A 27,009-nucleotide genomic window follows, 5' to 3' on the forward strand; every position below is an offset into this window, starting at 1 on the left:
GGAAAAAGTTGCACCTCGTCTAATAAGTATGTTGTATTAATCTTGTTCAGTCCAGTAATTTTTCCTATCATACATACTGAATTTGACATGCATGTCAGTGCAACCATTTGCAGTACTTGTTCATATGTATCTTTTCACATCAGCAAGCTGTGTGCTGTTATCTGTACTGTTATACTTCTCTACTGTGGGTCTCTCTCTCCCTGGTTTTTCACTACAGGCTGTGTGCTGTCATCTGTACCGTGCCACCCCTCCATTCTTCCCCTGATTCTGCGGAAGGTGGTGTCCTCCCATTCTCACTGTTCTCTTCTTCACTGTGAATCTTTTACCTGGGTTCAGTGCAGGGCTGGAGTGGGACTCATTTTCAGCCCTGGAGTTTCATGCCTTAGACCAGCCCACTTTAGTTCACGACTATTAAAATTATGTAATTAAAACCTCAAAATATAAGTTTGCAATGGCACACTGTTCTCTACAGCCTGTAATTCATAGTATTTTTCAAAAAATATTTCCACACTGACATAACCTACATACACTGACCTGACCTGTCCTGCATACACTGACCTGACCCACTGACCTGACCTACATACACTGACCTGTCCTGCATACACTGACCTGTCCTGCATACACTGACCTGACCTGACCTGACCTGACCCACTGACCTGACTCACTGACCTGACACACTGACCTGACCCACTGACCTGACTCACTGACCTGACCCACTGACCTGACTCACTGACCTGACACACTGACCTGACCCACTGACCTGACTCACTGACCTGACCCACTGACCTCACTCACTGACCTGACTCACTGACCTGACTCACTGACCTGACCCACTGACCTGACCCACTGACCTGACCCACTGACCTGACTCATTGACCTGACCCACTGACCTGATCCCACCGGGATACTTCCTGGTTCTCCCGATTGGCCAATCCGGGCCTGGTTCAGTGCCACAGGCACCATGTTCTGCATGGTGTTTGCATGTTCCCCGGTGCTTGTAAGGGTTTTCTCTGGGTACTCTTGTTTCCTTCCATGCTCCAAACAAGCGCTGATCAGTTAAATGGCCCTAGTATGTGTATGTGAGATAGGGACCTTTAGATCTAAAGCTCCTTGAGGGCAGGGACTGATGTGAGTATAATGAAATCATAAAAAAGCTGCAGAAATTGTTCATGCTATATAAATACCTGCAATAAATACATGTGCTATATTTTATATTTCCATTATAGCTTCTTCTTTTACTCCTGGCTCTTTGCACCAAGCTATAAGCTACCACTCTTTCTCTGAATCATGTTCCCTTTATCCCTGTGATATTATCCACACTGTACCACTTTTCCTCTAGTGATCTCCCACCTAAATATATGTATCACACTGCATGTCCTCTATGCCCTCAGCAAACCTGCTTCACTAACTATCTGTACTGAATTTTATTGGCAATCACTGTGGCTGTAGGGGAGCATGGCAATCAGTAATGCATATTAGCAGGTTGAATCTCACTAATGTGGCATCCAGGCAGCAAGAGTCACATGGAGAAATCTGAAGTTACTTACAGTGTGCATGAAACACATCAGGTATTCAGTATTTTCTATATAATTGTACACACTGATAACCTCGACATAAAGGAGGAAAGCAGAGAGAGGGCACAGTGAGATACCTGCATGTTAGTCCTGGGGCCATTTTATTAAGGGCAATTTTATTAATGTTTTCTTAGTTATGCAAACAAGAAAATGCATAAATACACAAAAGTATATTCAGCGCAAATGAAAATACACTATATTGTCAAAAGTATTGGGACACATTGCATAGTGGCAAATGACCAGCGAGAAAATCAGGTATTGATGAAAGTGTAAGACAGTGATCATAGAGGGGAGAAGAATAGACATGGGTCGATGAGGATTAAAATGGCAAGAAAGGAAACTAAGTATCTCCTATCTGGGGCAGCCTAAAATAAACCTCATAATATCCAACGTTGTTAAAATGGCCCCAGGACATGTGCCCACTAGTGAGACCGTACTGGTTGAATATTTTTAGGTTTCTAGAGGAGAAGTTGCCTATTCCAAATATCTCCACCCCAATGTTGTCTTCTAGGAGAATTATCTGAGGAGTAACTCTGTGCAGGCCAGTCAGGCTCCTCCACCCCAAACTCGCTCATCCATGTCTTTATAAACCTTGCTTTGTGCATTGGTACACAGTCATGTTGGAACAGGAAGGGGCCTTTCCCAAACTGTTCGCACAAAGTTGGGAGCATGACACTGTCCAAAGTGTCTTGGTATGCTGACGCCTTAAGCGTTCCCTTCACTGGAACTAAGGGGCCAAGCCCAACCCCTGAAAAATAACCCCACACCATTATTGAACCTCCACCAAATGATTTGGACCAGTGCACAAAGCAAGGTCCATAAAGACATGGATGAGCAAGTTTGGGGTGGAGGAACTTGACTGGCCTGCACATAGTCGTGACCTTAACCTTTGGGATGAATTAGAGCAGGGACTGCGAGCCAGGCCTTCCTCCAACATCAGTGCCTGACCTCACAAATGTGCTTCTGGAAGAATGGTCAAACATTCCCATAGACACACTCCTAAACCTTGTGGACAGCCTTCCCAGAAGGGTTAAAGCTGTTTCTAGCTGAAAAGGGTGGGCCAACTCAATATTGAACTCTACAGACTAATGCCCTGTACACACGATCGGAATTTCCGATGGCCTAAAATCCGATGGAATTTTTCGGAATTCCATTCAAGCTGTCTTGCATACACACTATTAGACAATATTCTGACCGTCCAAAACGCAGTGACGTAAAACCCTACGACGAGCCGAGAAAAATGAAGTTCAATGCTTCCGAGCATGCGTTGACTTGATTCTGAGCATGCGTGGGTATTTTCTCCATCAGAAAAGCACACAGACGATAGTCATTTCCTATTTCCGGAGAAGCGTGGCGCGCCAGAGCCGGCCGTCAATCATCCTCCGTCTCCATAGGCACGCCCATTCCCCGGTATCTTCGATGTACGAGTACAAGGTGAGTACGGGGGTAAAAAAATCGGGACAGGCATACTGTAGCTCGCGCTACAATGCCTGATTTTATGGTAGTAGAAAAAAAAAAAAATTCCGTTCATAGGGTGAACCCCCGCTTTAAAGACTTGTGAGAAGGTTAACATTGAAAGCTTCGTATTTACATTATGGCAATATGAATAACTGGTATGAAAGCAATACTGCACAAATGTATTCTCCAAAGAGTTCAGAGTAGAAAGAGTATCGTAATACATGATAGAAAAAGTCTACTTGAAATACATTTGGTAACAAGCTGTAGACACAATTTTAATATATAGCATCACTTCTCTATAATAATGGACATAATGGATAAGATCTATCCAGAATTGGATGATGAGGGGATCTACTTCTTTCCATTTTAAAGACGGAGTAATGCATTCAGTTAACCATGCAGTTACTCCTCAACAAATGGGGTGCAGATATATGGAATAGACAGCTTCTCCTCTAGAGCTTGCATGGTGGTGAGTAATTGCGGGCGCGCTCCCATGATACAGCGAGCTGCCATAGCCGCTCACTATATCACTCGGTACCACCCCTTGGCGTGCCGCGTCACTGGATGTGATTGACAGCAGCGCCAGTCAATGGCTGCGCTGCTCTCAATCCATCTGCTCTAGCCGATCAGCGGCCAGGCTGAGCGGCAAAGAGGATCTCGGGACCGTGTGGGACTTTCGACGGGTCAGGTAAGTAAAACGGGGGCTCAGGGAGGGCCGACAACATCAGATGTTTTTTCACCTTAATGCCTAAATTGCTAGGGGGCACCTGTGATTATCCGCAATCACGGCAGGACTATGGATCTGTGTGTGTAAACACACAGATCCTTGTCCTGTCAGCGGTGAGGAGACTGATGTGTGTTCCTAGTACAAAGGAACACACATCGATCTCCTCCCCTTGTGAGTCCCCTCCCCCTACAGTTAGAACACACTTTAGGGAACATATTTAACCCCTTCAGCGCCCCCTAGTGTTAACCCCTTCTCTGCCAGTCACATTTACACAGTAATCAGTGCATTTTATAGCACTAATCGCTGTGTAAATGTGAATGGCCTCCAAAATGTGTCAAAAGTGTCCGATACATCCGCCGCAATGTCACGGTCACAATAAAAAAAACGCAGATCGCCGCCATTACTAGTAAAAAAAATTAAAAATAAAAATGCCATAATTCTATTTCCTATTTTGTAGACGCTAGAACTTTTGTGCAAACCGATCAAATACGCTTATTGCGGGTTTTTTTTTACCAAAAATATGTAGAATACGTATCGGTCTAAACTGAGGGAAAAAAAAGTTTTTTTTTAAAAAATTATGATATTTAATTGAACCAAAAAGTTAAAGATATTGGGCCTGATTTACTATGCTCTGTGCGCTGCGCTGGTTCATGCGTTAATTAGTACTCCGGGTGGAGGCTTAATTGGGCGCATGAACCAGCGTAGCAGCCGGCGCATTGAAACTAATATGTAAAGCCGCGCCGAACTCCCTATAGAAGTCTATGGGAGAAATCAAAAGTGTTCATTTTAAAGGCTAATCTGCAAGTTTTGTCCTAAAAAGTGTTTGGGGACCTCAGTCCTGCCCCAGGGAACATGTATCAATGCTTTTTTTATTTTTTAAAACGGCCGTTTTTTCGGGAGCAGTGAAATTAATAATTCTTAAAGTGAAACAATAAAAGTGAAATATTCCTTTAAATTTCGTACCTAGGGGGGGTGTAATGTCAGCATGTGAAATAGCGCATTTTTCCCGCACTTAGAACTCCCCCTGCACAAAATGACATTCAGAAGGAAAAAAGTCATTTAAAAATTCACACGCGGCTATAATGAATTGTCGGCTCTGACAATTCTAAAGGGATTCATTCATAAAACAAACAAAAAAATGTGTAGGGGTTCCCCCAAATTAAATTACCAGGCCCTTCAGGTCTGGAATGGATATTAAGGGGAACCCCGCCGTAAAAACCAAAAAAAAAAAAGACGTGCGGTTCCCGGAAAATATCCATTCCAGACCCTTCAGGTCTGGTGTGGATTTTAAGGGGAACTCCACCCCAAATTGAAAAAAAAAATGGCGTGGAGTCCCCCTAAAAATCCACACCAGACCCTTATCCGAGCACGTTGACCTGGCCGGCCGCAGAAAAGAGGGGGGGACAGAGTGCGGCCCCCCCTCTCTCCTGAACCGCACCAGGCCACATGCCCTCAACATGGGGAGGATGTCCCCATGTTGATGGGGACAAGGGTCTCATCCCCACAACCCTTGCCCGGTGGTTGTGGGGGTATGCGGGCGGGAGGTTTATCAGAATCTGGAAGACCCCTTTAACAAAGGGGACCCCCAGATCCTGACCCCCCCCCTGTGTGAAATGGTAATGGGGTACATTGTACCTCTACCATTTCACCCCAAAAAAAATGTCAAAGTGTTAAAAATGACAGTAGCCGGTTTTTGACAAATCTTTTAATAAAATCTTCTTTTCTTCTTTCCTTCGGGTTTCTTCCGCTGCTTCTTTCTTCTCGTCAACATCTTGCCCGACGTGTTCTTCTATCTTCTCCGTCCGTCCTTCAGCCTTCTGGTCCCGCATCTTGCCCGTTGTCTTGTCCTGTCTCCTCCTCGTCCGCATCTTGGGTCTTCTGCGGTGTTCTTCTCGTCCCCGGACCCAGCGTTTGAATTTGATTTGGCCGCCGTTTTCCCGCTCCTGGGACCCGCCCCCCTCTGACGCCACAAGTAAACTCCTTAGAAGGTCATGTGCGTCAGAGGGGGGCGGGGTCGCAGAGCGTCACACAGCGGGGGAATTCAATTTCAATCGCGCCGCCCGGAGAAGAAGTTCCCGCCGTGTCACACTCATGTGACCCCGCCCCCCTCTGACGCCACAAGTAAACTCCTTAGAAGGTCATGTGCGTCAGAGGGGGGCGGGGTCGCAGAGCGTCACACAGCGGGGGAATTCAATTTCAATCGCGCCGCCCGGAGAAGAAGTTCCCGCCGTGTCACACTCATGTGACCCCGCCCCCCTCTGACGCACATGACCTTCTAAGGAGTTTACTTGTGGCGTCAGAGGGGGGCGGGTCCCAGGAGCGGGAAAACGGCGGCCAAATCAAATTCAAACGCTGGGTCCGGGGACGAGAAGAACACCGCAGAAGACCCAAGATGCGGACGAGGAGGCGGACGGAGAAGAAGACAGGACAAGACAACGGGCAAGATGCGGGACCAGAAGGCTGAAGGACGGACGGAGAAGATAGAAGAACACGTCGGGCAAGATGTGAACGAGAAGAAAGAAGCAGCGGAAGAAACCCGAAGGAAAGAAGAAAAGAAGATTTTATTAAAAGATTTGTCAAAAACCGGCTACTGTCATTTTTAACACTTTGACATTTTTTTTGGGGTGAAATGGTAGAGGTACAATGTACCCCATTACCATTTCACATAGGGGGGGGGCCAGGATCTGGGGGTCCCCTTTGTTAAAGGGGTCTTCCAGATTCTGATAAGCCCCCCGCCCGCATACCCCCACAACCACCGGGCAAGGGTTGTGGGGATGAGACCCTTGTCCCCATCAACATGGGGACATCCTCCCCATGTTGAGGGCATGTGGCCTGGTGCGGTTCAGGAGAGGGGGGGGGCCGCACTCTGTCCCCCCCTCTTTTCTGCGGCCGGCCAGGTCAACGTGCTCGGATAAGGGTCTGGTGTGGATTTTTAGGGGGACTCCACGCCATTTTTTTTTCAATTTGGGGTGGAGTTCCCCTTAAAATCCACACCAGACCTGAAGGGTCTGGTATGGATATTTGGGGGGACCCCACGCCATTTTTTGGGGTTTTTTTTACGGCGGGGTTCCCCTTAATATCCATTCCAGACCTGAAGGGCCTGGTAATTTAATTTGGAGGGACCCCCTTTTTTTTTTTTTTTTTTAATGAGCAATGACTCTATTCTTTATAGCCATGAGTACTTTAACCACTTGCCCACCGGGTTAATTCTGGCACTTCTCTCCTTCATGTGAAAATGACAATTTTTTGGCTAGAAAATTAATCAGAACCCCCAAACATTATATTTTTTTTTTTAGCAGACATCCTAGGGAATAAAATGGCAGTCATTGCAATACTTTTTGTCACACCGTATTTGCGCAGCGGTCTTACAAGCGCACTTTTTTTGGATAAAAATCACTTTTTTGAATTAAAAAATAAGACAACAATACATTTTGCCCAATTTTTTTATATATTGTGAAAGATAATGTTACGCCGAGTAAAATGATACCCAACATGTCACGCTTAAAAATTGCGCCCGCTCGTGGCATGGCATCAAACTTTTACCCTTTAAAAATCTCGATAGGCGACGTTTAAAAAATTCTACAGGTTGCATTTTTTGAGTTGCAGAGTAGGTCTAGGGCTAGAATTATTGCTCTCACTCTAACGATCGCGGCGATACCTCACTTGTGTGGTTTGAATACCGTTTTCATATGCGGGCGCTACTCGCGTATGCGTTTGCTTCTGTGCGCGAGCTCGTCGGGACGGGGCGCTTTAAAAATTTTTTTGGGGGTTTTCTTATTTATTTTTATTTATTTTTATAATGTTTTACACTGAAATAAAAAAATAAAAAAAAAATGATCAGTTTTCTTCCTATTACAAGGAATGTAAACATCCCTTGTAATAGGACTAGTGTGTGACAGGTCCTCTTTATGGAGAGAGGCGGGGTCAATAAGGCTGGAAAGCATGGTATTGAAAAAAAAAAAAAAAAGTTCTCATGCTTTCAGCTGCAATCATGTTCGTTCACCACAGTGGTGTAGTGTATAGCACTTTGACCTAGCAGCAAAAGAGTCGTTGGTTCGAATCCCGCCCGTGACAGCATCTGCATGGAGTTTGCATGTTCTCCCTGTGCCTGCGTGGGTTTCCTCCCACAATATAAAAACACGCTGTAAATCGGTTCCGGTCTAAATAAGCCCTAATATGCAGTAGTATATTTAGGTTTGGTTCTGCCCTAGGCCTGACTACATATCTGCACCTCCTAATAGAAAAATGACCCACCCCTTCCTGTCAAGGTCACACCCTGTTTTTGTATAACCCCGCCCAGTAATTTTCAGGGGACCCACACACTAGTTCTGGGGGGGCACTGGATTCCCTTAACCACTTCCATACCAGGCACTTACGCACCTTCCCGCCAAGCCAATTTTCAGCTTTCAACACTGTCGCACTTTGAATGGCAATTGCGCGGTCATACAACACTGTACCCAAACAAAATTGGCGTCCTTTTTTCCCCACAAATAGAGCTTTCTTTTGTTGTTATTTGATCACCTCTGCGTTTTTTTTTTTGCGCAACAACTAAAAAAAGACTGCAAATTTTGAAACAAAAAAAAGTTTTTATTTTTTTAGGTTAATTTTTTGGTAAATAAGTTTTTCTCTTTCAATTACGGGCACTGATATGGCGGCACTGATGGGCACCGATGAGATGGCACTGATGGACATCGATGAGGTAGTACTGACGGCACAGATGAGGTGGCATTGATTGGCGGCGCTGCTATGCGGCACTGATGGGCACTCATAGGCGGCACTGATGGGCACTCATGGGCGGCACAGATGGGCGGCACTTATGGGTGGCACTGATGGATACTTATGGGTGGCACAGGTGGGCACTGATAGGTGGGCACTGTGCATGGATGGGCACTGTGGGGTGGCACTGATGGACACTGTGGGGTGGCACTGATTTTCCCAGTCAGTGCCCATTTGTGGGCACTGATTGGCATCTTTTTTCTTATTTTTTATTGCTTTTTGTTTTTTTGTTCTATATTTTTTTTGTTTTTGCACACCCTGGTGGTCCAGGGTGGGCATCCCTGGTGGTCCAGTGTGGTGATCCGAGGGGGGGCTGCGCTGATAAACAATCAGCGCGAACGCCCCCTGTCAGGAGAGCCGCCGATCGGCTCTCCTATACTCGCGTCTGTCAGACGCGAGTGAGGAAGAGCCATCGATGGCTCTTCCTGTTTACATCGTGATCAGCCGTGATTGGACACGGCTGATCACGTGGTAAAGAGTCTCCGTCTCCGTGAGAGACTCTTTACTGAGATCAGACTGACACCCCGCATCACCGATCGCCGCACTGCGTGCCCCCACAGGCGCGTGCGGCATGAAATCCTGCAGGACGTCCTGTCAGGATTGTGTAACCACTTCCCGGACGTAAATCGGCCATAGGCTGGGCGGGAAGTTGTTAATTTGCATAGTTTTTCTCTCACTTCCTGTTTGGCTATGGGGCAGGAAGTGAAGGCAAATCTCCCCAATTGGACACAGATAATACAAAATAAACTGACAGGGCCTATAACCCTCCCTCACTCTATCCAAAATTAAAGAAAATAAAACTTGTTGATTATAGTTCTTGTCAGGGGCGGACTGACCATTGAGTCACTCGGGCACTGCCCAAGGGCCCCATGCCACTAGGGGGCCCCATCCGGGTTGCCAGGCTCAGTAAAACCAGGGACAGTATGTAAAAATCTGTGTTTTTTTTAGATCTGTCCCCGATATGTCCGAAAATGACATGCTTTTAATGTGAATATCCCAAGATTTTAGCTGCCCGCCTCTGCACTACCTCCTGGCGTGGTGGTCATCTGTAAGCCAGAGGGGCCCCATAATCTTCTATTGCCCAGGGGCCACATGAGTTGTCAGTCCGCCCCTGGTTCTAGTTTAAGCACAAATTTCATAGAGTTTTATTGAGAGCCCCAAAAAATATAACCATGCCAATAGGCCAGGATAGAGCGTTGCTAATATGTAGGAATGTGTGTTAGAGCACCCCACCCAATGTTAACTAAAAAATTATTAATTTGCAAATAAGTATTATCTGCTCATTTTTTGGGGATGTCTGCACCCCTGATAGTGACAACATTTGTGAGGTGTCTTCACCCTTTCTAATTCATTCACTTCCTGTCACATAGCCAAACAGGAAGTGAGGGTAAAACCTTACTAATATCTTTTCTTGGGGACACAGAGATCAATCTAAATAGTTTCCCATTATGTAAATTGCACTCTAGCATTTTGCTGTGTACACCCCAAATTATTAGGGATCTTGGACTTTGGGGTCCATTGACTAAAGGCAAATCCACTTTGCACTACAAGTGCAAAGCAAGGAAGAAAGAAAACAAAACAACTTTGCTTCTACAGGATTGGATGTTAAAACCATCAGTGCTTCCTCTCTGATTTTCAGCAACTATGCTTGTACTGCAGAGTGGCTTTGCCTTTACTAAACCCCAAACTAAATAATCATTTGGGGCAGGGATCCTCAAACTACGGCCCTCCAGCTGTTTTAGAACTACACATCCCATGAGGCCTTGTAATGCACTGACATTCACAGACATGACTAGGCATGATGGGAATTGTAGTTCCTGAACAACTGGAGGGCCGTAGTTTGAAGACCCATGATTTGGGGTGTACACAGCAGTGCTGGAGTGCAATTTGCTTAATGGGGACACTAGTTAGATTGACCTGTGTCCCCAAGAAATGACACTGGTAGGGTTTTAACCTCACTTCCTGTTCAGCTGTGTGACAGGAAGTGAAGCCAATTTTAAGAAAAGGGACACAAAGCTCAACACAAAAATAAAAAAACACAAAGCAGGGGTTCTAACACTCACTTGGCTTCCCTCAAACACCCACAATTTGAATAGGATTGCCTTGCGCTAGATTTAAGCACAGTGCTGTAAATCAGCACGTCAAGCCTGTCCACCAATAGCAAACCCCCCCCACAGGCCATGTTTGCAGGTTTTCCTTCATCTTGCACATGTGCTTTAAAATACAGTCTGGACAGCAATTCTTGATAAGAGAAATCCCCAAAACATGTCCTGTCGGGGGTACTTGAGGGCTGAGGACCACTGCAGAATAAATAAAATACTTACCAGTTTTTGTCTTTAAAGTCAGGGAGAATAAACATGGCAAACATTTCATGATTACACACCAGGAAAGAAGCTTAGACAAAAATCACACATAATTTGTTAGGCCCAAACCTAGTTCAGCTGCAGCGGTCAACATATGTAGCATGAAAAAGTAACAAAAGACAAACTTAACAATTTTAAAGTAATTTTTATTGGTCAACAAAACAAGGAAAGCAAAAAAAGACAAACAAACAAATACATTTCAAAATTCTAAATAACCATAGCTTTACACATTTTTCATAAAATAAGGCCACATAGACAAATACATCAAAGTGAACATCATTTAAAAATAAACCAAAACCATTGGCAAATTAAAACAAAACCCATGCAACAAACCACATTTGTGTTTAGCAACAGCATTTCTGCCAGCCTGCCCCTTCTGAGGGCAGCTGAGGACTGATCGATCCAAGCTTTTTATAACAGTGCTAGTAATGAAGCAATTGAAATCACATGAACAAATTGCAGTCTCTAGTTTGGGTGAGCTTGTAATTGGGCACACCTGCAATTAACCCAAACCACGCTCTATGAGCATCCAAGGAGTGTTTTTCACCTTTTAAAAAGAAAGGATATTTTTTTTCTAAGTGTTTGAGCATGCTCAGTTCATCACACATGTAGGAACCAAGCTGCAATGGAATGAGAGCTTTTTTTTTTTGGTTTCCCCTGATCTGATGCTTTCCAGCCTGAAGGGGAGGTGTTAAAGACAGAAGTAAACACGCACATTTAATAATCTATTTGTGTGAAAAAAAAGGTTGCCAATTTTGTTTGGGAGCCACGTCGCACGACTGCGCAATTGTCAGTTAAAGCGACGCCGTGCCGAATCACAAAAACTTGCCCGGTCATTGACCAGAAATATGGTCCGGGCTCAAGTGGTTAAAAATTAACAAAACACAAAAGTGAGCCCAATTTTTGGGGATAATGTGAAAGATGATGTTACACTGAGTAAATAGATACCTTACATGTCACGCTTTACTATTGGAAACACTCCTGCAATGGGGCCAAAATGAATTCCGTGAATATCCCCATAGGCAACCTTTTTCTTTTTTTTCCAGGTTACCAGTTTATAGTTACAAAGAAGGTCTAGTGGTAAAAGTATTGCTCTCGCTCTAACGCACGCGTCAATACCTCACATGTGTGGTTTGAACGATGTTTATATATGTGGGCGGGACTTGCGTAAGTCCCACCCACATATGTAAAAATTAGTTTTACTTTTTGCTATAATAAATATCCCCAAAAATATATATTGAAAAAACTAAAAAACCCCTCAGTTTAGGCCGATACGTATTCTACATCTTTTTGGTTCCAAAAAATCGCAAATAGCGTTTAGTGTTTGGTTTTTGCAAAAGTTATAGCGTCTACAAATTTTTTTTTTTGTTGTTTTAACTAGTTATTGGGGCGATCAGCGATTTTTATCGGTACTGCGACATTATGGCGGACACATCGAACACTTTTTTGTAACCATTGGCATTTTTCTAGCGATCAGTGCTGTAAAAAATGCATTGCTTACTCAAAAAATGCCACTGGCAGGGAAGGGGTTAACACTAGGTGCGAGGGAGGGGTTAAATATGTTCCCTGGGTGTGTTCTAACTGTAGGGGGGGGGACTGACATGTGTAAATGACAGATCGCTGTTCATGAAGGGGAACTCCAGACCCCCCCAAAAAAAAATAAGGTGGGTTCCCTCCAGGTGCATACCAGGCTCTTAGGCTTGGTCTGGAACATAAGGGGTTAAACCCGCGCCAAAAAAAATAGCGTGGGGGTCACCCCCAAGATCCAAACCAAGCACTTATCCCAGGCACGCAGTCTGGTCAGACAGGAATGGGGGTGGGGACGAGCGAGCGCCCCCCTCCCTCCTGAGACATACCAGACCACATGCCCTCAACATGGGGGAGTGTGTGCTGTGGGGGAGGGGGGCACTGCCCCCCCACCCCAAAGCACTCTTGCCCCCATGTCGATAGGGACAAGAGCCTCTTCCCGACAACCCTGGCCGTTGGTTGTCGGGGTATGCGGGCGGAGAGCTTATCAGAATCTGAGAGACCCCTTTAATAAAGGGGTCCCCAGATTCCGGCCCCCCACCCTATGTGAATGAGTATGGGGTACATCGTACCTCTACCCATTCACATGGGGGAAATGTAAAGTAAAAAAAACACCACACAGAATAAAATATTTTATTAATCTGCTCCGGAGCCCCCCCTTTCTTCTTTAGCTCTCTTAGAAGGGGGGGTTTCTTCTCTCCCGATCTTCCGCCGGGACCCTGGGCTTCGGTGATTTCTGCCGGGGGAGGGCGCCATCCCTCGGTCCTCTCCGGAGCCTTCCGTCGGATGCCCCCACCCCATTTAAGCTCTTTTTCATTAGGGAGGGGCATCCGGACTTCGGGGTCTTCTGCCGGGGGATGGCGCCTATCCCCCGGTCTTTCCGGTGCCTTCCGCCAGGGTTCCGGTCTTCCTGGTCTTCTGCCGGGGGTGCGCCAACTCCCCGGTCTTTTCTCTTCTGTCTTCTCTGCTCCCTCTTCTGCCTGGCTCCCCCGCGGAGCCAGGGCTTTCTTCCGTCTTCTTTCTTCTCTCTTCCTTCTTCTGCCTGTCTCCTCCGGGAGCACAGGGCTTGTCTCCGCTGTCTTCTTCCTTCTCTTCCATTCGATGTTGACACGACGAGGTTCCGCGCTGACATGCCGTGTCAGCGGCGGGCATGGACTTATATAGGGTAATGCCACCATGTGACCTCAACCCATGTGACATCACATTCCCTGGGCATGATGGGAATGTGATGTCACATGGGTTGAGGTCACATGGTGGCATTGCCCTATATAAGTCCATGCCCACTGCTCAGACGGCATTCCAGCGCCGGACCTCGTCGTGTCAACATCCAATGGAAGAGAAGCAAGAAGACAGCGGAGACAAGCCCTGGGCTCCCGGAGGAGACAGGCAGAAGAAGGAAGAGAGAAGAAAGAAGACGGAAGAAAGCCCTGGCTCCGCGGGGGAGCCAGGCAGAAGAGAAAAGACCGGGGAGTTGGCGCACCCCCGGCAGAAGACCAGGAAGACCGGAACCCTGGCGGAAGGCACCGGAAAGACCGGGGGATAGGCGCCATCCCCCGGCAGAAGACCCCGAAGTCCGGATGCCCCTCCCTAATGAAAAAGAGCTTAAATGGGGTGGGGGCATCCGGCGGAAGGCTCCGGAGAGGACCGAGGGATGGCGCCCTCCCCCGGCAGAAATCACCGAAGCCCAGGGTCCCGGCGGAAGATCGGGAGAGAAGAAACCCCCCCTTCTAAGAGAGCTAAAGAAGAAAGGGGGGGCTCCGGAGCAGATTAATAAAATATTTTATTCTGTGTGGTGTTTTATTTTACTTTACATTTCCCCCATGTGAATGGGTAGAGGTACGATGTACCCCATACTCATTCACATAGGGTGGGGGGCCGGCATCTGGGGGCCCCCTTATTAAAGGGAGCTCGCAGATTCCGATTAGCCCCGCCCGCATACCCCGACAACCAATGGCAAGGGTTGTCGGGAAGAGGCTCTTGTCCCTATCGACATGGGGGCAAGAGTGCTGTGGGGTGGGGGGGCAGTGCCCCCTCCCCCACAGCACACACTTCCCCATGTTGAGGGCATGCGGTCTGGTACGGCTCAGGAGGGGGGGGCCGCTCGCTCGTCCCCTCCCCCATTCCTGTCCGGGCCAGACTGCATGCTTGGGATGAGGGCTTGGTTTGGATCTGGGGGGGACCCCCGCGCCGAATCGGCGCGGGTTTAACCCCTCACGTTCCGGACCAAGCCTAAGAGCCTAATGTAGCCCCGGAGGGGGACCCGCGCCGATTTCAAGTTTGAAATTTGGCGCCGAGTTCCCCTTCAGGGCTGAAAACAGCTCGGAGATTCCCGTGCGCCGCGTCACGCAGCGCAATCACGGGTACGCCGCTTGGTATTTACCAAGATTTTCACGGCGTACTGACAAGGCGCACGGGAATCCCTGACTTTTCTCTCTGCGCATGCCCAGTATGCAAATGAACCTCCCGAGGTTCAGGCGCACTGTGCAAGCGTACGGGGATCTGTTTTCAAAAAACACTTTCCCTTTCAATTCGGCCCGCCAAACACTTTAAAACACATGTCACTTCACTTCCCCTGCATCCCCCCACCTCCCCCCCTAATAAACTCCCGCCCAAACCCCCGCAATTTACAGTTTAATGTGCCGTGCGCCAGGTCTGTACTGGTGCACAATGCACCCTCTCCTGGGCGCACGGAGCACATTAGTAACTAGGGAAATACACTGCACTAGCAGCGTATTTCTTTAGTAAATGGCCAAACGGCTGCTACTCCTGCTTTTACTCCATGAGTCATGGAGTAAAGGCTTGGTAAATCAGGCCCATTGTGTTTTTTTTTCAAAATTGTCGCTCTTCTTTTGTTTATAGCGCAAAAAATAAAAACCGCAGAGGTGATCAAATACCACCAAAAGAAAGCTCTATTTGTTGGAAAAAAAGGGTGACAATTTTGTTTGGGAGCCACGTCGCACGACCGCGCAATTTTCATTCAAAGAGCGACAGCGCTGAAAACTAAAAATTGGTCTGGGCAGGAAGGGGGTGAAAATACCCTGTATGAAAGTGGTTAATAATATCCAACCAGTACTGTCACACTTGTGGGCACATGTCCTGGGGCAATTTTAATAACTTTTGTTATTAGGAGGTTTATTTTAGGCTGCCCCAGATATGAGATCCTTAGCTTCCTTTTTTGTCATTCTCATCCTCATTGATCCATGCCCATTCTTATACCCTTAATGATCACTGTCTTCCACTTTTATCAATCTTCTCTCTGGTCATTATCCACTATGCCTATTCATGCTTACTTGATTCACCTCTTTAATCATTATCTATTCACAGACTAGGAACGTTCTTGACCAGGCTGTATTGGTTTAACTCAAGTAGAGAAAAGTGAGGTCAGATCTTTTTTGTGATATCTGGCAGGAATGTGTAGGTAACAAAACTGATAGAATAGCATTAGGGTCTGTGTCGACAGTTTTTTGGGCTTGTGCCAATGGCATAAATTTGACATCAGTTTGAGAGTCTGCTAAGATCTTTTAGAATTCATTGACAGATGCAGTTGACCTACCGTTAACTGCTTTCTGACCTACATTTGAGCTGCTTCAAGCAGGTTTTTCATTCCCATAGACTTGTATAAGAATGTAAAACCTGTCCTACAGTTCATAGTTGTTTTTTCAACTAGGAATTTAGCTCTTTGCCTACATGTTCACTTCAAATGTTATTATTTTTCCTAAGACATTCATCCCCATAGAGGTAATAGGAGAATTTTGCAGGTGATGTCTGTCTGGCATTTTATTTGGGGGACTGGTGTTAATGTCAAGTTCCTCAGTGAATAATTACTGCTAATCTACTCATCACATACAACATATCTATTACAACATACTGGATTTGTGGTTTATTTTCAACTGAAAATCAGCTACTGATAATTTAGCTAGAACTGCATCGTCTAACGAGCACAGTTGATGATTAACATTAATTTCCGGTTTGCCACTTTAAGAAAAAGCAGAAGTCCAGGAAACCACAACCGCATATAAGAAATATTAATAGTCTGAAAAAACAAGCCTTAGCTTCAGGTAATGACTGTGTGCTTACCAAGGCGAATATAATTGCTGATCTCAAGGCAGCAGCTCTTTCTTCTGGCCAGTTCAACAGAATATTCGATTAAAAGAATAATGCTTAGTACCTGTAAAAATTTAAATGAGAATATATGTAAGGTACTTCATAGTACATTGAATAGGAGGCACTATTTTATGCAGAGCATCATAGAATATTTATGATTAATAAATACCTGGTGATTCCTCTAGTGGGCCCTTTATTTTATTTATTGATGCTTGTGTCTATTGGCAAGTCTGTGTCTATGCCAACCATGTAAAAATAATAAGTACAGGTTTAAAATTCTTCAACTGTTTTAAAATACCTAGGTTGTCTCAGCTTCATTTCTATTTGTGCTTGCTATCCTTTGAGTTTGTTCATTTCCTGATGTTAAAAGGTCATCGATACCTTGCGTGTTGGCAGTCAGCAAGCATTTGATGCTGCAATATATTTAAAGCGGTAGTAAACTAACTTTTTTGTTGTTTTTTTTTAAAACCTGCGAGGCAAAGTTATAAAGTGCGAGTATGCATCGCATATTTGCCCATTATGTGAAACTTACCTTAAAATTAAGCCCTCTACCGGCACGCCGTCTCCTCTGACAGAGCTTCCATCTCCACCCGGTCTTCCTTTCGGGTTGGTGGGGTCCTTTGATTGGATGATGTCACTCCCACGCATGCGCAAAGGTGCCACTGTTTATGGCACTGGGATCTGAAGGAACAGCACAGTATGCCATTCCTCCAGAGGGCATGCGCCAGTGACGTCACTGGTAGCTTCACAAGTGAATATCTCCTAAACAGTACACATTTAGGAGATATTTACTGTACTTTTAGGTAAGCCTTACTATTCGTCCCTGGGAGTTTACTCCCACTTTAAAGTGTATGTAAACTCTAACCATCAATGTGACTTTTTCTCTTTGTGAAATATACCATTGATAGTATTTTATTATATCTGTTGTACATGTTGAATAAAATAGCTGTTTAGCCATACATATTGTAAGCTGATAACTTCCTGTGCTTTCTGCCTCTAGGCTACTATCAGTTAGCAGTGTTCCCTGCTATCTCCGTGAACTACAAATCACCTCCCCCTGTTATGGATAACAAAGGGAGTTGTTATGTAACCCTAACGTGCCTCCTGTTCTAGGGTAACAATGGTGCTTAGTACAGTTGTCACTCAAGGAAAGGAACAAAGCTAGAGGCAGAATTCCCTTACTGGGGTGGAAACAAAGGGGAAAAAAAGTGTTAAAAACAAAAACAAATGTGAGGGGAGGAGGGGAAGCTGACCACCAGCATTGCAGGGAGGGGGCGCCAGGGGATTGGTGAGGTGGGGAGCTGTACAGTGTTGAGTCATAGAAGCTGGGGTGGGTTACTTTCAGAGTTAAATCCCCTGAGGCTCCCTTTGCAGCACCCAAAGCCAGTGGGAGGAGAGAGGAGGAGAAGCCGGAAGCTGCAGGGGATTTGTGCTGTGGGGAGGTGGGGAATTGGCAATGATAGAGGGGGATTGGTGGATTACTTCCAGTGCGCAATGTGTGACAGGGCCCCCTTTCCCTCAGTGCCCCACCCAGACTTGCACACTAGATGATAACCACCGGTGCCCACCTGCCAGAGCACAACAAGAACACAAGGCATATAATCTGCTTGGCAGCTTTGAACACTAGTTTGAAGCTACCTGAACTATCCCTGGGTAGCTCTCAAAGCTGACAGATAATCATAGGTAGGAGCACCTTTGTCACTTGTGATTGGCTTTGAGAGCTTCCCCTTCGTTTTTGCTCAGAAGTTGCCCAATTCCTCTCTGTTCTGTTCACTTCCTGCTTGTCTGATTGTTACTGACCACCGTGAAGGGAGGCTTTATTGCGGTGGTCAGTGACGTGCTCACCCCCTCCTGGGAACTACATCTGTGTGGCAGGACGCTCTCTACGTGTTAGAGACTTCAAGGAGGTGTGAATTACTGGGAGTGCCACAATGCATACTGGGAAATGTAGTTCTTACATGAACGAGCTCCACAAACCAGGAAGTGAATGAGAGAACAGAAACTAGAACGCCGGAGGTGATATAGATGAAGGAATTTAATAGGTATTTACTCGTTTTTTAACAGAATCATTACACTATTCTGTCTGTCTACCTTGCAGACATAAATTTTAGGCAATTTTTTTTTCCCTTTAGAACTCATTTAAGGTGATTATGAATACCCAAAATTTAAAGGTAGGCAAAACAGAACCAGCAGTTAGGGTATGTTGATTCCACCACTGGAGTTCCAAGTGTCTTTGTCCTCTTTATTAACAACATTTAAGCCCCGGACCATATTGCTGGTCAAAGACCAGAGCACTTTTTGCGATTCGGCACTGCGTCGCTTTAACTGACAATTGCGCGGTCGTGCGACGTGGCTCCCAAACAAAATTAGCATCCTTTTTTTCCCCACAAATAAAATGGTGGTATTTGACAACAAAAATAGAGCGACAATTTAAAAATGTTTTTTTACTTTTTACCATAATTTTTTTTCTCAGTTTAGGCCGATACGTATTCTTCTCTACATATTTTTCATAAAAAAATCGCAATAAGCGTTTATTGATTGGTTTGCGCAAAAAGTTATAGCGTCTACAAAATAGGGGGTAGTTTTATGGCATTTTTATCAATATATTTTTTTTACTAGTAATGGCAGCGATCAGCGATTTTTTTTCAGTACTGCGACATTATGGCGGACACTTCGGACACTTTTGACACATTTTTGGGACCATTGGCATTTTTATAGCGATCAGTGCTATGAAAATGCATTGATTACTATAAAAATGCCACTGGCAGGGAAGGGGTTAACACTAGGGGGCGGGGAAGGGGTTAAGTATGTTCCCTGGGTGTGTTCTAACTGTAGGGGGGGTGGACTCACTGGGGAAATGACTGATCGCTGTTCATACATTGTATGAACAGACAGTCAGGCATTTCTCCCCTGACAGGACTGGGAGCTGTGTGTTTACACACACAGCTCCCGGTTCTCGCTCTGTAATGAGCGATAGCGGGTGCCCGGTGGTGATCGCACCCGCCGGGCACGCACGTCTGGGTAAGGGACGAGCAGGGGGCGCTGGTGGCCCTAGTGGCCGCTTCGCGAGGCGACGTAGAGTTACGGGCTCTCGCGCAGGGGAGTCGACATGCCACCGTAGAACAGTGGCGGATGGTCAACAAGTAGTTAACAGAGTTTTGTTTCAGGTACTGATGCTAATTTTTAGAAGTTGTTGTCACACTAAGCTTCCAAAAAGCTTGAGCTCAGGTTAAACGTTAAAATAAATGACTTTGCTCAAAAGTTAATTTATTTAGAGTAGCAGAACAGTTATATAACTCTAAAATTACTCCTTTATTTGCAGTCAGAACATCCCTATAACTCAAAATACAGCTTACAGTTTCAGGTTTACAGTTAAAGTTCTCTTATCACAACACATGTCACAGGCAGATTCTGACAAGTGACAACTCTTTTTTAGATGCTATTTAGAATTTTCAGTTTTGCAGACCCACTCCTTTCCTGGAAATTAGAATGTATGGCTGTATTTCCCCTATGTACTCTTTCAGTCACTTGTTTATTGTACTTCTCTTGCAACTTAAAGTGGAACCTAACTGTATCTTAACAGCACAAACTGAAAATGCTTTTAAATTAATTTGTAATATTTAAAGCAAATTCACCCAGCCACCCTTGCCTCCATGCTTTATTTTGTTGAGAAATTGCCCCTCTAACAAAGCCATCTTGAGTAAGGGCAGATGATCCATGTAGAATTGACTCATTGGAATCCATCTGCCCTTAGCTCAGGCATGCAGGTAGAAGGTGTGCTTAGCTTAGAAAGCCCCTCCTCCAGATAAAATATGATGACAATGCCCATGAAGACTCTTGGGATGGATGACATCATTTTGACCTAGGCCAGAAAACAGGAAGCAACTGAACAAATATAATAAAATAAATGATAACTTTGTTTAACTTTTTTTGAGGTAGTTTCAAATGGTTGAACTTCCAAGATATGCATTAATGATAATTCCTTTGCAAGCTTTTCACTTTCAAATATGCACACATGCAATGTAAGGGGATTATATTTTTAGGGTCGGTGTTCTTTCGAGAAGTGCCCCCCCATCGAATAGTGCCCAGGACGAACGGTGCATGCGCCGTACGTCATAGCACAACAGCTGATTTGAAGATCAGCTGGGCTGACGTAACCATGGCACATGCGCACATCGTATGGGAGATACCATTTCAAAGGTGATATCTTTTTGCACTTACATTCCCCTCTCTCTCCTCATTGGCTTACTTGCTGTGATTCACAGCAGCAGGAGCCAATGGCACCGGCTACTGTCTCAGCCATGAGGAGGGAGAGTCTCTGGAGAGCCAAGGCTGGATACATATATTTAGCGCTTCACTCACAGTAGTCGCTTGGTAGTTTGGGTTCTCTGGAAGTGAGGGAGTGAGTATTACCGCGCTACGAAGAAGTGGGGGAAGGGGAAAAAGGAAGAGGGCACGGCTCCGGCACTGAAAAGTGTATCAGACCATAATAGATATAAATAGGGAATGGGGTACAAGTGTAGAGGAAGTGTAGCAAATCCTTATATGTAAAAAGATACAGTCTGACTAATGATCAAAATGACAATGTGAAAAAATATTGACATCAAAATTAACGTGCTACAGTGCAGCTAATCCAGCTGACAAAAGTAGGGTATTAAAACGTGACAGTGCTAGTATCATACAGTGTAATACAATAATAATTGGTGTACTGTTAACCAATGGGGTGTACAGCGGGCATAACACAACACTCAACAGTGACTGAAATAGGCTAAGTTAAATGTCCATGTAACAAAAAGCCTATAAGCATAACGAAGGAAAAATCCAAAAATAAAAGTGCAGGTGTAGATGCCAAAATAACGTGAAGAAAAGGTAGGTTTCCGGTGTTCTCTTCAAAATAAGTGAGGATGTCCCCTTACCTTACTGCTGTAAGGTAACAGCATATCAGCCCAAATACACTTTCTGGTCGTCTCCGCATAGGATGTTATTCAGATGGACTGTAATTGAAGAGCTAGATCCCTCTCGGTAGTCACATCCGAGAAATGACAGTGACTCGCACCCAGGTAGATAAAGTGCCAATAGTGCAGTATTGTTTTAAAAAGGTTTATTAACAAAATAATTTACTAGGGTACTCACATAGCTGTGATAAAATCAGGCATGTAAAATGAAAGAGTGCGTTCGCTGACGTCACCTCCGGTACCTCTTGGTGGACTCTTGGTTACACTCGTACGCGCATTCGTCAACTCTTGTGACTTCACGAGAGGTGACGAATACGCGTACGTATTTAACTTAGCCTATTTCAGTCACTGTTGTGTGCACGCTGTACACCCCATTGGTTAACAGTACACCAGTTTGGGTACTCTGTTCTGCGCTTTGACTTTAAGAACAACCTCAGCCCCTCTGACACACCTAGTCAAATAAAAGTTACTTCAAGCATTTATAAGAACACAAGTATATCTTTAACTCAGCTATGAATTAGAACCAGGAAATAGACACAAGACCGTTTAGTGGTAAATTAACTCAGTGTATTGGTACAGGTTAGAATAAATGGTGGTTTGAGCATAAATGAACACACAGAAGGTAGGTTCAGACACAGTCTGCTAGGCAGTATAATCACTATGTCAAAGTAATTTCGAATAGACTTATGTACCACTAGACTGGGATTAATTCATGAATCAACAGTTACAATAAACATGCATATAAGCATTAACTGCAATGTGAATAATAATACTATAGCTAGTCTAAAGGAGAATGACTATGATACTGTGCAATGACCCCTCTTAGCATAAGCAATAGGTGAAGATCTTTATTTAGCAGCTGTTAAAGGACAGTCTTTAGGCCTAACTTCTCAGCTGGCTAGCGTTGTGGTCCAGTTGTACTGTTGGAGCATGTGGGGATAGTCCTAGTAAAGCCTGTAGGCAGCAATAAGGCTGCTAGATGACTGTATAGTCAGTTCCTAAAGGGCTCAGTCTCTCTAGCAGAAGATAGTAAATACCCAGCGATTATTATCATAATGTTATGTATAATTATGTATGAGCACTTCCTGTCTCTTGGAGGCTGGCTTTGAGAAACCCCAGAAGGAGGAAGTGGAGAGATAGAGAAAGTCTCAGCCACACGTCCTGTCCATGCTGCTAGGCACAAGCCAGAAAAGACAAATGCACAATTAGTCCTATGTTCTAATAGTTTAACTGTAACTGCACAACATGCACTGTTTAACCGTTTCTGGACCGCCCGACGTACATGCACTGTGGCAGGATCGACCCTTCAGCATGAAATCACGTCTTTTTTATTTTCGGATCTGGGACGTGAATGTGTGCCACCGGCAACCCGCTCCTGCTGTGATTGGACACAATTGGAGAGGGTAAGGTGGGTAAGGTGGAGATCCTGTGTTTCTGCTAAGCAGGAACATGGATCTCTGTCTTCCCCCAGTCAAAGCATCCCCCGTACAGTTAGCAAGCAGTCCCAGGGAACACATTTAACCCTTTGGTCGCCCCTGATGTTAACCCCTTCCCTACCAGTGTCATTAGTAAACTGACAGTGCATATTTTTTAGCACTGTATTAGTGCCACTGATCCTCAAAAAAGTGTCAAAAGTGTCACTTAGCGTCCGATTTGTCCACCGCAATGTTACAGTGCCATTATAAGTCGCTGATCCTCGCCATTACTAGTAAAAAATTTAATAAATAAAAATGCCATAAAATATCCCATAGTTTGCAGGCGTGATTTGTAGACTTTTGCGCAAACCAATCCATATACGCTTATTGGGATTTTTTTTCACCAAAAATATGTAGCAGAATACATATTGGCCTAAATTGATGAATACATTAGATTTTTTACATTTTTTTATTGGATATGACTAAGCACTAGACCTTAGTGCGAAACGCATTAGCTGTCTGCTGTGATTTGTAGTGCTTTTTATCATTTTATCAATAAAGGCAACCGAAAAGGTTTTTCCAGAGTGCGGCTGTCCATATATTTTTCTCCCCTGCTTTGTGCATTGCCAGCACCCGTGGCTTCTGAGAGGACACTGGTTGCCTATTGCATCCATCTGGAGCGGTAACCTCCCTTCCTATGTTTCTATAATAGTAAAAAATACATGTATTTTTTTTTTTTTTTTTTTATTGTCGGTCAAATAGAGGTGATCAAGTAGCACCAGAAGAAAACTGTGGGCCAGATTCTTAGAGGAGATACGATGGCGTATCTCCAGATACGCTATCGTATCTCTGCGTCCGGCCGGTCGTATCTATGCGCCTGATTCTTAAAAATCAGTTACGTATAGATATCTATTAGATCCGACAGGCGTAAGTCTCTTACGCCGTCGGATCTTAACTGCATATTTACGCTGGCCGCTAGGGGCGTGTACGCTGATTTACGCGTCAAAATATGTAAATCAGCTAGATACGCGAATTCACGAATGTACGCCCGGCCGACGCAGTAAAGTTAAGCCGTTTACGTTAGGCTTTTCCCGGCATATAGTTACCCCTGCTATATGGTGGCGTAAGTGCGGCGTACCAATGTTAAGTATGGCCGTCGTTCCCGCGATGAAATTTGAAAATTTTACGTTGTTTGCGTAACTCGTCCGTGAATGGGGCTGGACGTAATTTACGTTCACGTCAAAACCAATACGTCCTTGCGGCGTATTAGGAGCAATGCACACTGGGAGATTTCCACGGACGGCGCATGCACCGTTCGTGAGAAACGTCAATCACGTCGGGTCACAGAAGATTTACATAAAACACGCCCCCCTGTTCCAAATTTGAATTAGGCGGGCTCACTCCGGCCGATTTACGCTACGCCACCGCAACTTACGGAGCAAGTGCTTTGAGAATACAGCACTTGCCCGTCTAAGTTGCGGAGGCGTAACGTAAATCGGATACGTTACGCCCGGGCAAAGATACGCCGCTGGACGAGAATCTGGCCCTCTATTTGTAGAAAATAAAGGACATCAATCTTTTTGGGGTACAGCATGCACGACTTTGTCAGATAAATTAACGCAGTGCTGTATCGCAAAAAATGGCCAGGTCAGGATGGGGGTAAACTGCAGAAGCTCACAAACAGGAGGAGAAGACAGGATGAAGATGGAAGCCCTGTCAGTGGGAACAGTGTGCTTCTGGAGGTCTTCATTTTAAGGTAAGTCTCTCATAATGTGCTAGCATGTGATGCATACTAGCACATTATGCCATTGCCTTGCAGGGGAATTTTTTTCTCTTTTTGAACATTTACTACTGGTTTAAACCCTCACCAGCAGGGGGAAAAGAAAAAGCAGCACACTCGTCTTCCCAATGAATGATTGTGCGTGAGGTGGGCGGGTCAGAACATGTCTGATCACTGAAAGAGAGCAGGCTGAGTTTCCATCACAGCTAAATGCTCATACTAGTGTGATCAGTTTTTAATAGGAAAGTTGAGGGACTGGCAAGAACACCAGATATTTCACACAAAGGAAGCAATATAAAGAGAACAGGATACTTTCTGATACAAGTACATGGTATAGCAGGCACATATCCGAAACACAAAATATTGGGTTAACATATTCTTTGACCCTGCCTTTTTTGGTCTGGGATTCTATAGATGCTTTTAATTTAGGGCTTAATAACCAGCCTAGGCTAAAACCAGGTTAGGCATTCAGCGGCCACTTCTGGTAGTTAGAAGTCAGGTTGCCTGTCAGATTAGAAACTACTATGGAAGGACTGAAGCACAGAGTGGATAGAATGGCTCTAATTCCCAGTGCCACGCCACAGTTTCTGTGCTTGAGAAGCTGCATTCCAGGCTGGTTGGACAAAGGTCGGAGGATCTCCCAATCACTGCTGATCTTATCTTCAGGTCTTCGACACAAAGACAGACACCACATAATCCTCAGCAGTGGCGGCTGTTGCTCAACATTTTTGGGGGGACGCAAACAAACTGAAACATTCAAAAAAATCCTGAAAAAACATCAATTGCAGACTCACTGTGCCATCAAATGCAGCCACTGTGCCATCAAATGCAGCCACGGTGCCCATCAATTGCAGCCACTGTGCCCATCAATTGCAAAAACTGTGCCCATCAAATGTAGTCACTGTGCCCATCAAATGTAAACACTGTGCCCTTTAAATGTAGCTACTGTGCCCATCAAATGCAGCCACTGTGCCATCAAATGCAGACACTGTGCCTATCAATTGCAGCCACTGTGCCCCATCAAATGCAGCCACTGTTCCCCATCAGATGCAGCCACTGTGTCCCATCCCATGTAGTCAATGTGCCCATTAAATTCCACCACTGTGACCATCAAATGCTGCCACTGTGCCATCAAATGCTGCTACTGTGCCCATCATATGCTGCCACTGTGTCAATCAAATGCTGCCACTGTGCCCCATCAAATGCTGCTATTATGCCCATAAAAAGTTGTCACTGTGACCCATGCCCGTTCGCCATCTGACTGGGACTTGCCTTATCTCGGTGGCCGGTCAGGCAGTGGGTAACAATTGCGAACTGTGGGACCTTTTAGCGGGTCAGACAGCGGTGAGCTGTGTTCTCCATGCGTCTTCTCCCCCCCTCCTGATAGGCGTCCAATAGCAGCGCCTGTTTTTTTAGACAATTAGGTGGCGAGTAACAGACCCGCGCTTCCTGATTGGCGGAGAGGCAGTCCAGTGTTCATTCGCTTTTCTAACACATCTGGTTGGACTCCGAGCGAAATGCTTTGCTCTCCGAGTCCACCCGCTTTGAAGCCTGTTAGAGCCTATGGCCCTAATCAGGTGTTTCAAAAAAACTATGAAGCTGGAACTTGGAAATGCTCTATTTTGCACATGAATTTGATGTTTTGAAAGATATTGGTTCTAAATCACTGTTTTTCACACAATCATATTTGTGTACTTGAAAAATTTTTTGCATAATTTAATTGTTGATTTTACGAATAGTGCAAACTATCCAAAATAATAAACTTTTAGATTTTTGCTAAAGTCTTTATGTTTCTCCATATATTCTGAAATGGAACCCTGTTGTAAATGTCTTGCATTGAGACAACACAAATAAATATATCATAGCTGTCATATATTCAGTGGTTGAGATGACTAGTTAGCTGCTATTAACACCATTAGAGTATAAGGCTATCCAAAGCAATTCTTGCGTATAATGAAACCATATGTAATTCCAGCTGTAAGCACATGAAGCACTAATTGTGTGTAGCCATAGAATATGCTGCACGAATATTTCCATGAAGTCGCTGAATGTTTAAATTTCATTATAATACAGCGCTAATTTATTCCTAGCACAGTTTTGTAGTTCACTGTAGAGTAGCTTCAGTAAAAGTTGAAACTGAACAAATATGAAACTTTCAGAAAAGGCAACAGCAGTGTCATACAACTTTCACCAGGTGTTTGACTGTAGAACAATTCTATATTGATACTCAACAGCTGCATGTAAATTGGGAAAAGTACAGATATTTATGGTGTTAGGTGATGTAATATTGTACATATCCAACATCTAGGTGTGAAAATAAATGTTGCTGC

General features: G+C 44.9%; 1 protein-coding gene across 1 annotated transcript in view; it reads right to left on the minus strand.

The window, feature by feature from the left end:
* Positions 1-27,009, minus strand: part of LAPTM5 (lysosomal protein transmembrane 5) — an 82,885-nt gene that overhangs the window by 21,039 nt on the left and 34,837 nt on the right. The window contains exon 2 of the mRNA XM_040337287.1: positions 16,503-16,593. Within this exon, the coding sequence (XP_040193221.1) occupies positions 16,503-16,593 (91 nt within the window). The remainder of the gene's footprint in view (positions 1-16,502; positions 16,594-27,009) is intronic.

This window comes from Rana temporaria, chromosome 2, assembly GCF_905171775.1.
Source record: "Rana temporaria chromosome 2, aRanTem1.1, whole genome shotgun sequence".
Classification (NCBI taxonomy): Eukaryota; Metazoa; Chordata; class Amphibia; order Anura; family Ranidae; genus Rana; species Rana temporaria.